The sequence below is a fragment of the Pseudorca crassidens genome, chromosome X, assembly GCF_039906515.1.
Source record: "Pseudorca crassidens isolate mPseCra1 chromosome X, mPseCra1.hap1, whole genome shotgun sequence".
NCBI lineage: Eukaryota > Metazoa > Chordata > Mammalia > Artiodactyla > Delphinidae > Pseudorca > Pseudorca crassidens.
The window spans coordinates 101,490,942-101,505,629 of NC_090317.1; the positions used below are offsets into that span (position 1 = coordinate 101,490,942).

The window sequence follows — 14,688 nt, forward strand, 5'->3', positions numbered from 1 at the left end:
CTTCATATAAGGGTTGTAAGGAATTTTATAAATATTAAATAATAAAAAGTTTTAAACAGACAAAATTAACTGTAGTAAAATGTAAACTATGAACAATGCAAGCTATGTATCAAACTAGCAGATTTGCTTATATCACTGTAAAGTTACAGTTACGCAAATGTAGGAATAATTCCTCTCCAGAGAGCAATTTAAACATAAAGTCATACACTAAATTCTCATTTAAATATCATAAAATTATGAGGCACAAAACATAATGTTTCCTTTTATTTCTATAAATCCATGGTGAATCACTGGGCAATTTATTTTGGTAATAATTTGTTCTGGCTAAAAAACAATCACACGGATAATATTACTTGACACACAAATAAAAAACTAAACCACTATAATATTAGATTTTTCATATACTATACATGTACCATTTTGAGATAAAATAGCATTCTGTATGCTTGCTTGAAAAGTTCCTGCTTAATTACAATGAACATGCTTTCCTCAAAATAGACATATTAATTGTAAAATGAAATATAAACTGTCATTAAAATGGAAAAAGATCCTGTTTCATTACTGCAGTTTCTAAATCAGTGGTTCTCATACTTCAATGTGCATTATTATTATCCGGAGTGCTTGTTCAAAATGCAGATTCCCAAGCTTCTATTTGCATGAATTCTGACTTAGTCTGGCATAGGTTCCATTTAAAACAAGATCTCCAGGTGTTTTTAAAATAGCCTGTCTATGGATTAAACTCTGAGTAATCTTGACTTAGACCAGCACTGCTCCAACATTAATGTACAAACAAATACTCTGGAGATGTTGTTAAACGCAGATTCTAACTCAATTGGATTGGAGTGGCCCTGAGAGTCTGTTTTTCTAATAAGCCCCCAGGTGATGTTGATTTTACTGACTCAAGGATGACATTTTGAGAAGCATGAGTATAATCTAAAACAAAAACAACCCCAATATTTTAAATAATAAAACCAGGCCACCAGAAAAAGAAAAGCAGGGAATGGTTTAGAACGACTATATATTCACTACCGTATAAAAGCAACAAAAACACTGGAAAAATTTGTCCAAATTAACTTTTTCAGAATTCTAGTTCACTAAAGAAAGGCTTGCAGCAATCTAAGTAGTGTTTATTCAAGAAAAGCTGCCAAACCTTGGCAAGAACAGTAGTTTGTGGCCTTGTAACTTTTATGTTGTAACTCTCCCTCCACCTTTCCATAGCTCTATAGTAGCCTTGAAAACCAACAGCCTTGCAACCAAGGTAGTTGTAAAAAATGCTCAGGCTTGCAGCCACAGGAGGGAACAGACTGAGACTGGAGCTCTTCAAAAAAGTCCCATCCATCCCTGATCATTGTTCCTGTGTAACCCATCTCACAGTACCCTCCGAAGAGCTCAATATTCAAGGTGTTGTCTTTAATCAAACTGACTCAAAGAAAAACACCTATCCCCAAGATGTTAGTTGAAAACAATCAGTAGCAATTATGCCTGAGGCTGCAACAGCAACTGGATCAAATAAGAGCCTGACAAAGCATAAAAGGAAGATCTGGGGACAAGATGCCCATAGGCAGAGTCTCCATAGCTTAGTAGAGACCCAAAATATGTCAGACCTTCAACTCCACTTATGGAGACAAGTAATAAAGAATATCAATAAAGAGATATTATACAAAAGAACTAATTATAAATTCTGGACTTAGAAAGTACAATACCTGAAATAAAAAAGCACTAGAAGGACTCAGCTGCAGGTTTGAGGTGGCAAAAGGACCAGTACACTTGAAGATAGGTCAAGTAAAATGATTAATTCTAAAGAATGGAAAGAGAAAAGAATGAAGAAAAATTAACAGAGCCTCAGAGAACTGTGGGAAACCTTCAAACAGACAAACATAAGCCTAATCAGAATCCTGAAAAGAGAAAAACAGGCAGACAGAAAATGTGAAGAAATAAATGATGAAAACTTCCCAAATTTGATGAAAAATATTAATTTACACATCTAAGAAGTACAAAAAATTCTATGCAAGATAAACCCAAGGTGATCCATAGCTAGACAATAAGAGTCAAGTCATTGAAAGGCCCAGACACAGTAAGAAGCAGAACAAAATTGACTCAATACCTATGTTGCTCCTCAGTAAGATTAACAATAGAATTCCCATTTAAACCCTAAAGAACAGAATGCAATGCAATTGGATGATGTATATACAGTATGCTGAAAGAAGACTATCAATAAGGAATACTATATACAGCAAAACTATCCTTCAAAAATTAGGGAAAAATTAAGAAATTAACAAACAAAAAAATGAAAGAATTCATTGCTAACAGACCTACCGTACAAGAAATACTAGCAGAATTTCCTCAGGCTAAAGGAAAAGAACACTAGAAGTTAATTCTAAACCACATGATGAAATAAAAAGCATAGGTAAAGGTAACTACATAGGTAAATACATAAAACAAATAGGCTATAAATGTACTTTATTTGCAATCCTTTTTGTTCTCCTTTCTGATTTAAAATAAAATAGTGTGAGACAATAAATGTAAAACTGTTTTAAGGGCTTATAACTTATAAAGATGTAATGGGTATAACAATAATAGCACTAACAAGAGGCTAGGAAAAGGAGATACACTGAAGCAAAGTTTCTGAATTATACTGAAATTAAATTGGTATCAATCTGAGCTAGATTATTTTAAATTAGGGTGCTAATTATAATATTCAGGATAACTACTGAGAAAAAAACTAAGAAAACATACAGTAAAAGAAACAAAAATTTTAAAAGGCACACTAAAAGTAAATATTTAAAACAAAATCAAGCAGTAATAAAGAAACAGATGAACAAAGACACAGGACTTATAGGAAACAAGTATCAAAATGGCAGACAAAAACCCTACTGTATCAGAGATTACATTAATTGTAAAGGGATTAACACTCTAATCAAAAGGCAGAGATTGACAAAATGGAAAAAATAGCTTAGAAAAAAGACAAACATTGGTTCAAAGACACAAACAGACTGGGAACAAAAGAATTAAACAAACAAACAAACAAAAAATACCATGCAAACAGTAAAAAAAAAAAAGAGAACTGGAGTGACTATACTAATAACAGACAAAATAGAACTTAAAGCAAACAATGTTCCAGCATGACAGCATGAGAGCTCCATGGACTACTTACCAGGGAAATGAGTTAAAATATAAAAATCAACTATATAAACTCTCTGGAAATGATCTTGAGGGCATATAGCAAAAAAAAAAAAAAAAAAAAAAAAAAAAAACCCCAAAAAACACACACCTCTTCAGTAATATTTACTAAATTCAGTAAGAAAAGATGCAGTCTGTGGCACTTGAACCAAGACCACTCCCTTCCTCCTCCTTCCTCACCCAATTAAGACATAAACTCTACTCCAGACAAGTACAGCTAAGAATATAGGGCTCATTCCTCCCCTAGCTCCCAGATAAAGAACTATATTTCTGAGAGATGTGTGACATCAACATTTCTCATCCTGCCCCAAGTACACGTTGCTAAGGCTAAGTTCCGGGCAAATGCAGCTGAGAGGAGCCAAGGGGCTCCCTTCTTCTGCCCAGCACCAAATCATGGACCACAGGCTCTACATGGATGTGAAATTGCCATTGCCCTACCTTATAAAGTGGTGGATCTATGCTGGAAGAAGCAAGCCAGGAAGACCTGAAGCTACTGTCCCCCATCCCACCTAGCACTCAGCTCCTAATGTGGGACTGATTCTCCAAGAAAAGTGTACCAGTGTCCCCAGTTCCACCAAGAGAGCTGTGGCTCAGAGATTTTGCCTAGAGGGAGAAGCTGACCTTAACGCATATAGTTCTTAATCTCTTCACAAAGGAACTGATTCCATTTTCAAAAACGTGAAGATCAAGGGTGCCCTTAAAAATAGTGCAGGTGGAGCTTCCCTGGTGGCGCAGTGGTTAAGAATCCACCTGCCAATACAGGCGACACGGGTTCGAGCCCTGGTCCAGGAAGATCCCACATGCTGCGGAGCAACTAAGCCCATGCGCCACAACTACTGAGCCTGCACTCTAGAACCCATGCTCCACAACAAGAGAAGACACTGCAATGAGAAGTCCACGCACCACAACGAAGAGTAGCCCCTGCTCGTTGCAACTAGAGAAAGCCTGCGTACAGCAATGAAGACACAACACAGCCCAAAAAATAAAAAATAAAAAATAGTGCAGTTGTAGTGAAAGGCAATTGGGAGGATCCCTGCTAGTTTGTTGGAGAAACCTGGGGCAAGAGACCACTGGGAGGAGCGCTCCTGGGGACAGAATAAATCTCAAACACTGACCTAACGAATTATTATTTCAAAGGACCTGGATTTGATTGAATTGGCCTGAAGAGCAATTTATGCCTTCCATAGAATTGGAATTAGGGAAATTTAATAGCTAGGTGTGGATAGAGACACAGAGAGTCAAAGAAAGCCCTGACAAAACCACTGTTAACTCAGAGTGACTGTGAGCATACCCAAGGCTGTATCCCCTAGAAGCAACATTAGAAGGTTCACACTATGTATGTGTTTTTTTTTTTTTGGGGGGGGACGGGAGAATGGGGAGTAGACATCACTAAAATAAGCCAGCTACTCAGTAAACAAACAACCAAACAACATTAACAATCCTGTGGGAAGTGGGACCAGAACTCAATATATTTTCAAAAACGTCCAGTTTCCAACATAACAATTATGAAACAAGCAAAGAAACAATAAAAGAGGCATGCAAGAAAAACTGCCTGTTGGAGTGATCAACTACCATATTTAACAGAACACTAATTCAAAATAGCCATTGTAAATGTCTTCAAAAACGAAGGAAACTATGACTACAGAAGTAAAGGAAGGCATGATGACAATGTAACATCAAATAGAGAATATCAAAACAGAATGAAATTAATAAAGAACCAAATGGAAATTGTGGATTTGGAAACAACAAAAACAGATATAAAAAAATCACTAGAGGGGCTCAAGAGATTTGAATTGGCAGGAAAAAAAGAATTAACAAACTTCAAGATTGATAGAGATTATGCAGTCTGAAAACAGAGAGAAAAAGAAAATAAACAGTCACATATATATGGTATACACTTAAATGGACCAACACATGTTTAATGAAATTAACAGAAAGAGAGGAAAAAGAGAAAGGAAAATAAAAACCATTTGCAAAATGAGATGGGTGAACATAGCTGTGTCACACTCCCCAATTTCAAACAATACGAAGGTAGAGTAATTAAAACAGTATGGTATTTGCATAAAGACAGATACATAGATCAATGGAAAAGAATGGAGAACCCAGAAATAAATTCACACTTATACGGTCAATTATTTACAACAAAGGAGCCAAGAATATACAATGTGGTACTGACAGTCTCTTCAGTAAGTGGTTCTGGGAAAACTGGTCAGCCACATGCAAAAGAATGAAACTAGATCACTATTTTACATCATACACAAAAATTAACTCAAAATAGATTACAGACTTGAACATAAGACTTAAAAGCATAAAACTCCTAGAAGAAAACACAGGCTTATGTAAACTCCTTGATATAGGTCTTAGTGATATTTTGAATCTGACACCAAAAGGAAAAGCAACAAAAGCAAAAATAAACAAATGGGACTACATCAAACTGAAATAAAGCTTCTGCACAGTAAAGGAAATCATCAACAAAATATAAAGGCAACCTAATGAATTGGAGAAAATATTTGCAAATCAAATATCTGATAAGGGGCTAATATCCAAAATATAAAAAACCCAATATCTAAATCACAAAAATCCAAACAATCTGATTAAAAAATGGGCAGAAGATCTGAATACACATTTTTCTAAAGAAGGCATACAGATGGCCAACTGGCACATGAAAAAATCCTTAACATCATTAATCATGAGGGAAATGCAAACCAAAACCACAATGAGATATATCTTATACCTGTTAAAATGGCTAGGGCTTCCCTGGTGGCGCAGTGGTTGAGAGTCCGCCTGCCGATGCAGGGGACACGGGTTCGTGCCCCGGTCCGGGAAGATCCCACATGCTGCGGAGTGGCTGGGCCCGTGAGCCATGGCCGCTGAGCCTGCGCGTCCGGAGCCTGTGCTCCGCAACGGGAGAGGCCACAACAGTGAGAGGCCCCGCGTACTGCAAAAAAAAAAAAAAAAAAAAAAGACAAGAAGTAATAAGTGTTGGTGAGGTTGTGGAGAAAAAGGAACCTTTCTGCACTGTTGGTGGGAATGTAAATGGGTGCAGCCACTATGGAAAATAGTTTGGAGGGTCCTCAAACAATTAAAAACAGAACTAGCATATGATCCAGCAATTCCACTTCTAGGTATTTATCTAAAGAAAACAAAAACACTAACTCTAAAAGATACATGCACCTCCATGTTCACTGCAGCATTATTTACAGTTGTTAAGATACGGAAACAACCTAAGTGTCCATTCACAGATGAATGGATAAAGAAATTGTGGTGTATATATACAATGAAATATTACTCAGCCATAACAAACAATGAAATATTGCCATTTGCAAAACCATGATGGACCTCAAGGTCATTAAATAAAATAAGTCAGACAGAAGATGACAATACAATATAATCTCTCTCATATGTAGAATCTTGAAATAAACGGGCTCATAGATATGGAGAACAGACTGGTGGATGCCAGACTTGGGGGATGGGGTGCGTGGGATAAATGGGTGAAGGGGGTCAAAAGGTTAAAAAGAAGAAAAATAAAGGGAAACAATTAAACATTTATTTTACTTTTCTTATATGAACTGTACCACTGGATAACCAAAGAGATGAGAAGATGTTCTCTTTGTAAAAATATTCCAACTAATACATTTCATAAATGATAGAAATGGAATATCACCATTTTGTAACCACCCACGAATAATGGAGGTACCCACTGAGTATCAATGGCTACTAACATTCCAAAAAGAGACAAGATATTATATGCTTCCTAAAGAAAGAATATGTCATTTCCTTTAATCTTGCCAAAGCAACTGAACCTGAGTTCCTCTGTATCCATTCCTCTGTATCCAGCTGTGAATTTAAAAAATATACAACTGAGAAAAGAACACGTGAACCTATACCATAAACATGAAATCAGCAAAATCCAGACATGGGAAACCGCAGCTCAATCAGCTCATGTTCTTCAACTGATGATTGTAAGGAAAAGAAAGAAATGGAGGAGGAACTTGTAAATCATTTAAAAGGCACATGATTTTTTTTTAATCAGCAAGAGTAAACTCCAGTGCCCAGAAATTCACACTTGTGTGTGTCACTTCCTTGATTACCATGAAAGTCAAGATAGCAGTTTATTCAAGAAAGAAAGAAGAGATTTGGGGACGGTTGACAAAGTCCTATTTCCTGACTCAAATACAAGAGTGTTTACCTTATAATAGTTTATTAAATAATACATTTGTTTTTCTGTGAAAGAGAGGAAGGAAAGAAAGGAGGGAGGAAAGGACGGAAGGAAGGAAGGAGTGAGGTAGGTGAGAGCAAACTTGGACTGGGCTATGGAAATCATTCCAGAAGGTAACATGAATCTATAAGAACAATTAAAGAAAACAAAAATGATAAATAAGAAGGCTAATATAATGAAGGTTATAAATATGTACTTTCTGTTATGAACTGAACTGTGCACCCCCCGCAAACTTCGTATGTTGAAGCCTTAACCCCTAGTACCTCACAATGTGACTTTAGTTGGACATAGGGCCTTTAAAGGTGATTAAGTTAAAATGAGGCCATTAGGGTGGGCCCTAATTCATCCTGATTGGTGTTCTTGTAAGAGGAAACGTGGACATACAAAGAGACACGAGGCATGCACACACAGAGAGAAAAGACCATGTGAAGACACAGAAAGAAGGGGGCCATCTGTGAGCCAAAGAGAGAGGCCTCAGAAGAAACCTAATCTGCCAGCACCTTGATCTTGGACTTCTAGCCTCAAGAACTGTGAGAAATAAATTTCTGTTGTTTAAGCCACCCAGTCTTACGGTATTTTGTGCTGGCAGCCCTAGTAAATTGATATACTGTCCTTTTTTCTCTCAGTTTTCTTAAAATCATAAAAAATATACAAAATAAATAAAAAGAAATATACATAAATATTATATAATATTACTGACTATTGTAACATTATTGATATAATACATATGACCAAAAGAAACACAAAATAGGGGGAAGGGAATAGAGCTATATAAGAGTAACACTTTGTGAATCTCAGTGAAATTAAGTTACTATTTACATGAGGTATCTAAAATAGTCAAACTCATAAAGCAGAGAGTAGACTGGTGGTTGCTGGAGGCTGGGAAGAGGATGAAATGGGAGTTGTTGTATAAAGTTTCAGTTATGCAAGATGGATAAGTACTATAGATGTTCTATGCAACATAGTGCCTATAAATAACAATATGGTATTGTGCACTAAAACATTTGTTAAGAGGGCAATTCTCATGTTAAGAATTCTCACCACAAAAAAGGAAAAAAAAAAAGAGAAAAGGAACACAAGGAAACTTTTGGAAGTGATGGATATGTTTATTGCCTTCATTGTCGTGATAGTATCATGGTACATGCATATGTCCAAGCTCATCAAATTGTATACTTTAAATGTATAGGGTTTTTTTGCATACCAAATATACCTCAAAATAAGATGTTTTTTAAAAAAAGATAAACAATAGAAAATATCAAGGAAACTAGAAGAAGGGTCTTTCAAAAGATCAATAAAATTAACAAATCTTTACCTAGATTGACCAAGAATAAAGGAGAGAAAAATCAAAGTAAGGGATGGAAGAAGGGCCATCACTACTGCCTTTGCAGGGGGGAAAAAAAGGATTATAAGGGAATACTGTGAAAACTTCCATGCCAACAACTTAGATAATTTAGAGGAAATGTATAAATTCCTACAATGGCACAAACTACCAAACTGATTCAAGAAGAAATGCAAAATCTGAGTATGCCATAACAAGAGATGAAATTAGTAATAAAGTTTCCACAAAGCAAAGCTCAGACCCAGATGGCTTCAATTCTACCAAACATTAGAAGAATAAATACCAGTCTTTCACAAACTCTCCCCAAAAATAGAATGGAAAGGCCCATTTCCCAAATCCTTCTCTGAGGGTAGTATTGATGATATAAAAAGCAGATAAAGACATCACAAGAAAAGAAAATTACACTAGTAAATCCTTTTTTTATAAATGCAAAAATTTCAACAAAATACTACTAAACCAAACCTTACAACACGTAAAAAAAGAATTATACAGCATGAAATAGTTGCATCCTGCTAAAGAGGAATTTGAGAACTACTGATCTGGTACACAGAGGTGTGGGAGCTAATCCTGTTTCTGTTAAATCTAGACTGGATAGGAGATTAAGAAGTGCAAACTACCATGTATAAAATAAATAAGCTACAAGGATATATTGTACAGCAAAGAGAATAGAACCAATATTTTATAATAACTATAAATGGAGCATTACCTTTAAAAATTGTGAATCACTGTACTGTATACCAGAATATATAATATTGTATATCAATCACAGCTCAATAATTTTTTTTTTTTTTTAAATCTAGACTGGGTCACCTTATTTGTTAAAAAGAATATTAAATTTTGACAAAGTAGAATCAAATCTGATCATTGTGCTGCATATAAATTTTTGGAAAATATATGAAATTTAAAATTTTACTTTAAAGTACATTTAATATGAGATTATTAATAATAAGCAAATCCTGATCATTTTTTGTAAGTGTAATATGAAAAACTAGGTCACTTATTGTTATACTGTTTATAACATTAAAATAGTCTCTATATGAATTATGTGGCTTTAAATTTCCTTTCTTATTCATTCTCATTTATTATATTTTACCTTTAAAAGTAATATATGTTTACAGTAAAATATTAATTTTACAAATTTTATGATTGGCCTTAAATTTTTCAGTTCATATTCCCATTCCCTAAGTTTGAAGGCCACATTCAAATAAGAGAGGAAGGAGTCAAAAGTCCCCAATTAACAATCTTGTCCTTTACAAAACCATGCATTCCTCACAAGAAGTAACAATTTTAATTCAATCTGAGATAAACCATAAAATAACAATAAAATATTATAATTTTTTGAGAAACATACAATTATAATATTCTACCAATTCCAGGAAATTTGAGATTTACTTTCAGTTCTACCACTAGAATAAGTCTAAACATGTTTGATCCTGATTTCCTCTGAAGAACTGCAGTCATTTGGTTTACTTAAGGGCATATTTTAATACTGGATTAATGCCACATATTCTGGTATTTTTTATTCCTTACATTCTGATATAACACTTTAATAAAATTAGGGTAAATAAAATTCTCCCTCACTGAACATGGGAACCATAAATTCACCAGCCGTTTTAAAAAAAGAATTTTTGTTTTGTAAAAAATAAATGATATTGTTAATAAGAAATTACCAAAAGCCTAGACATATAGTGATTTAAAAACTGGAAATTATCAACTACTAAAATAATAAGCATACATACAACTTCTAGTCTCGACACAAGTACTGCTGTAAGGATCTGATTTTTAAAGCTGGTGGAAACACAGTTCATAATTTAAGCGATACGTAAGGTAAATTTATATGTAAATTTATAGAAAGACATTTTTCTACTTGTGACCTTAAATAATACTTAAGCAATTTATTGTCTTTTAATTTCAAATATATGCTGTTGTTATTGTTGTTGCTAAATCTCAAGATGCACAAATGCACGTTTAATGTGCAGTTTGAATTAATCATGATGCTTTAGGTAAAAATAAATTTTCCGCTTGAATCAACATTTCACTTTTGAAAATTAACAGATAGGATAAAATTAGAAGTTAAAAAGTATATTAATTATAAGTTTTAAAAAATGAAAGAACTGTAAATCTCAATAAACAGAAAGCTTAGAGACAAAATTCATAAATTTGATATGATCAGCCTTAGCTTTGTAGAGATCAAATAGCATTTCAAGGAAAACTGATTTACCTTCATTATTTGTTCTATTTTACCTGCTGATGCTTATAAATTTATAGCAATGTAAATATATAAAATTTCTCCTCAAAACAGTTCATGTTGAAGAAAAATACATACTTCTCTTAAGATTCAATATGGCTAATTGCAATGAATTTATGTCAAAACAATAACTTACCTGAAGTTCCCAGCAGCGTGGAAGGGATTTTTAACATTCACAATGATTTCTTTCCATTTATAACACGGAGATTTGCATTTTATACTTGCCTAAGGTAAAAAAAATATATAAAACATACAATATGATAATAACAAAAAATGATAACCTCAATTATAAAAAACAAACTGGGGCTTCCCTGGTGGCGCAGTGGGTGAGAGTCCGCGTGCCGATGCAGGGGACACGGGTTCGTGCCCTGGTCCGGGAAGATCCCACATGCCGCAGAGCGGCTACGCCCGTGAGCCATGGCTGCTGAGCCTGTGCATCCGGAGCCTGTGCTCCGCAAAGGGAGAGGCCACAATAGTGAGAGGCCCGCGTATCACAAAAAAAAATAAATAAAAAATAAAAAACAAACTTAAAGTACCTAAAAAACTGTCCATTTAAATAACATAGTGATATCAATTTTTTTTTACATCTTTATTGGAGTATAATTGCTTTACAATGGTGTGTTAGTTTCTGCTTTATAACAAAGTAAATCAGTTATACATATACATATGTTCCCATATCTGTTCCCTCTTGCAGCTCCCTCCCTCCCACCCTCCCTATCCCACCCCTCTAGGTCATCACAAACCACCAAGCTAATCTCCCTGTGCTATGCGGCTGCTTCCCACTAGCTATCTATTTTACGTTTGGTAGTATATATATGTCCATGACACTCTCTCGCTTTGTCACTGCTTACACTTCCCCCTCCCCATATCCTCAAGTCCATTCTCTACTAGGTCTGTGTCTTTATTCCTGTCCTACCCCTAGGTTCTTGATGACATTTTTTTTCTTGAATTCCATATATATGTGTTAGCATACAGTATTTGTCTTTCTCTTCCTGACTTACTTCACTCTGTATCACAGATTCTAAGTCCATCCACCTCATTACAAATAGATCAATTTCGTTTCTTTTTATGGCTGAGTAATATTCCATTGTATATATGTGACACTCTTCTTTACCCATTCACACAATGATAGACACTTAGGATGTTTCCATCTACAGGCTACTGAAAATAGAGCTGCAATGAACATTTGGGTACATGACTCTTTTTGAATTATGGTTTTCTCAGGGTATATGCCCAGTAGTGGGATTGCTGGGTCGTATGGTAGTTCTATTTGTAGTTTCTTAAGGAACCTCCATACTGTTCACCATAGTGGTTGTACCAATTCACATTCCCACCAGCAGTGCAAGAGTGTTCCCTTTCCTCCACACCCTCTCCAGCATTTATAGTTTCTACATATTTTGATAATGGCCATTCTGCCTGGTGTGAGATGATATTTCACTGTAGTTTTGATTTGCATTTCTCTAATGATTAATGATGCTGAGCATTCTTTCATGTGTTTGTTGGCAGTCTGTATATCTTCTTTGGAGAAATGCCTATTTAGGTGTTCTGCCCATTTTTGGATTGGGTTGTTTGTTTTTTTTGTTATTGAGCTGCATGAGCTGCTTGTAAATTTTGGAAATTAATCCTTTGTCAGTTGCTTCATTTGCAAATATTTTCTCCCATTCTGAGGGTTGTCTTTTGGTCTTGTTTATGGTTTCCTTTGCTGTGCAAAAGCCTTGAAGTTTCATTAGGTCCCATTTGTTTATTTTTGTTTTTATTTCCATTTCTCTAGGAGGTGGGTCAAAAAGGATCTTGCTGTGATTTATGTCATAGAGTGTCCTGCCTATGTTTTCCTCTAAGAGTTTGATGGTTTCTGGCCTTATATTTAGGTCTTTAATCCATTTTGAGCTTATTTTTGTGTATGGTGTTAGGAAGTGATCTGATCTCATACTTTTACATGTACCTGTCCAGTTTCCCCAGCACTACTTATTGAAGAGGCTGTCCTTTCTCCACTGTACATTCTTGCCTCCTTTATCAAAGATAAGGTTACCATATGTGCATGGGTTTATCTCTAGGCTTTCTACCTTGTTCCATTGATCTATCTTTCTCTTTTTGTACCAGTACCATACTTTCTTGATTACTATAGCTTTCTAGTATAGTCTGAAGTCAGGGAGCCTGATTCCTCCAGCTCCGTTTGTCGTTCTCAAGATTGCTTTGGCTATTCAGGGTCTTTTGTGTTTCCATACATACTGTGAAACTTTTTGTTCTAGTTCTGTGAAAAATGCCAGTGGTAGTTTGATAGGGATTGCATTGAATCTGTAGATTGCTTTGGGTAGTATAATCGTTTACACAATGTTGATTCTTCCAATCCAAGAACATGGTGTATCTCAACATCTGTTGGTATCATCTTTAATTTCTTTCATCAGTGTCTTATAACTTTCTGCATACAGGTCTTTTGTGTCCTTGGGTAGGTTTATTCCTAGATATTTTATTCTTTTTGTTGCAGTGGTAATGGGAGTGTTTTCTTGATTTCACTTTCAGATTTTTCAACATTAGTGTATAGGAATGCCAGAGATTTCTGTGCATTAATTTTGTATCCTGCTACTTTACCAAATTCATTGATTAACTCTAGTAGTTTTCTGGTAGCATATTTGGGATTCTCTATGTATAGTATCATGTCATGTGCCAACAGGGACAGCTTTACTTCATCTTTTCCAATTTGGATTCCTTTTATTTCCTTTTCTTCTCTGATTGCTGTGGCTAAAACTTGCAAACCTATGTTGAATAAGAGTGGTGAGAGTGGGCAACCTTGTCTTTTTCCTGATCTTAGTGGAAATGCTTTCAGTTTTTCACCACTGAGTACGATGTTGGCTGTGAGTTTGTCATATATGGCCTTTATTATGCTGAGGAAAGTTCCCTCTATGCCTACTTTCTGCAGGGTTTTTATCATAAATGGGTGTTGAATTTTGTCAAAAGCTTTCTCTGCATCTATTGAGATGATCATATGGTTTTTCTCCTTCAATTTGTTAATATGGTTTATCACGTTGATTGATTTGCGTATATTGACGAATCCTTGCATTCTTGGAATAAACCCCACTTGATCATGGTGTATGATCCTTTTAATGTGCTGCTGGATTCTGTTTGCTAGTATTTTGTTGAGGATTTTTGCATCTAGGTTCATCAGTGATATTGGCCTGTAGTTTTCTTTCTTTGTGACATCTTTGTCTGGTTTTGGTATCAAGGTGATGGTGGCCTCGCAGAATGAGTTTGGGGGTGTTCCTCCCTCTGCTATATTTGGGAAGAGTTTGAGAAAGATAGGTGTTAGCTCTTCTCTGAATGTTTGATAGAATTCGCCTGTTAAGCCATCTGTTCCTGGGCTTTGGTTTGTTGGAAGATTTTTAATCACAGTTTTAATTTCAGTGCTTGTGATTGGTCTCTTCATATTTTCTATTTCTTCCTGATTCAGTCTTGGCAGATTGTGCATTTCTAAGAATTTGTCCATTTTTTCAAGGTTGTCCATTTTATTGGCATAGTATTGCTTGTAGTAATCTCTCATGATCCTCTGTATTTCTGCAGTGTCATTTGTTACTTCTCCTTTTTCATTTCTAATTCTATTGATTTGAGTCTTCTCCCTTTATCTCCTGATGAGTCTGGGTAATGGTTTATCAATATTTTTTGTCTTCTCAAAGAACTAGCTTTGTTTTATTGATCTTTACTATTGTT

General features: G+C 35.2%; 1 protein-coding gene across 1 annotated transcript in view; it reads right to left on the minus strand.

Moving 5' to 3' along the window:
- CFAP47 (cilia and flagella associated protein 47) overlaps window positions 1-14,688 on the minus strand; it is a 520,230-nt gene that overhangs the window by 216,946 nt on the left and 288,596 nt on the right. Inside the window, 1 exon segment of the mRNA XM_067722746.1 lies at window positions 11,123-11,211. Coding sequence (XP_067578847.1) covers window positions 11,123-11,211 — 89 coding nt within the window.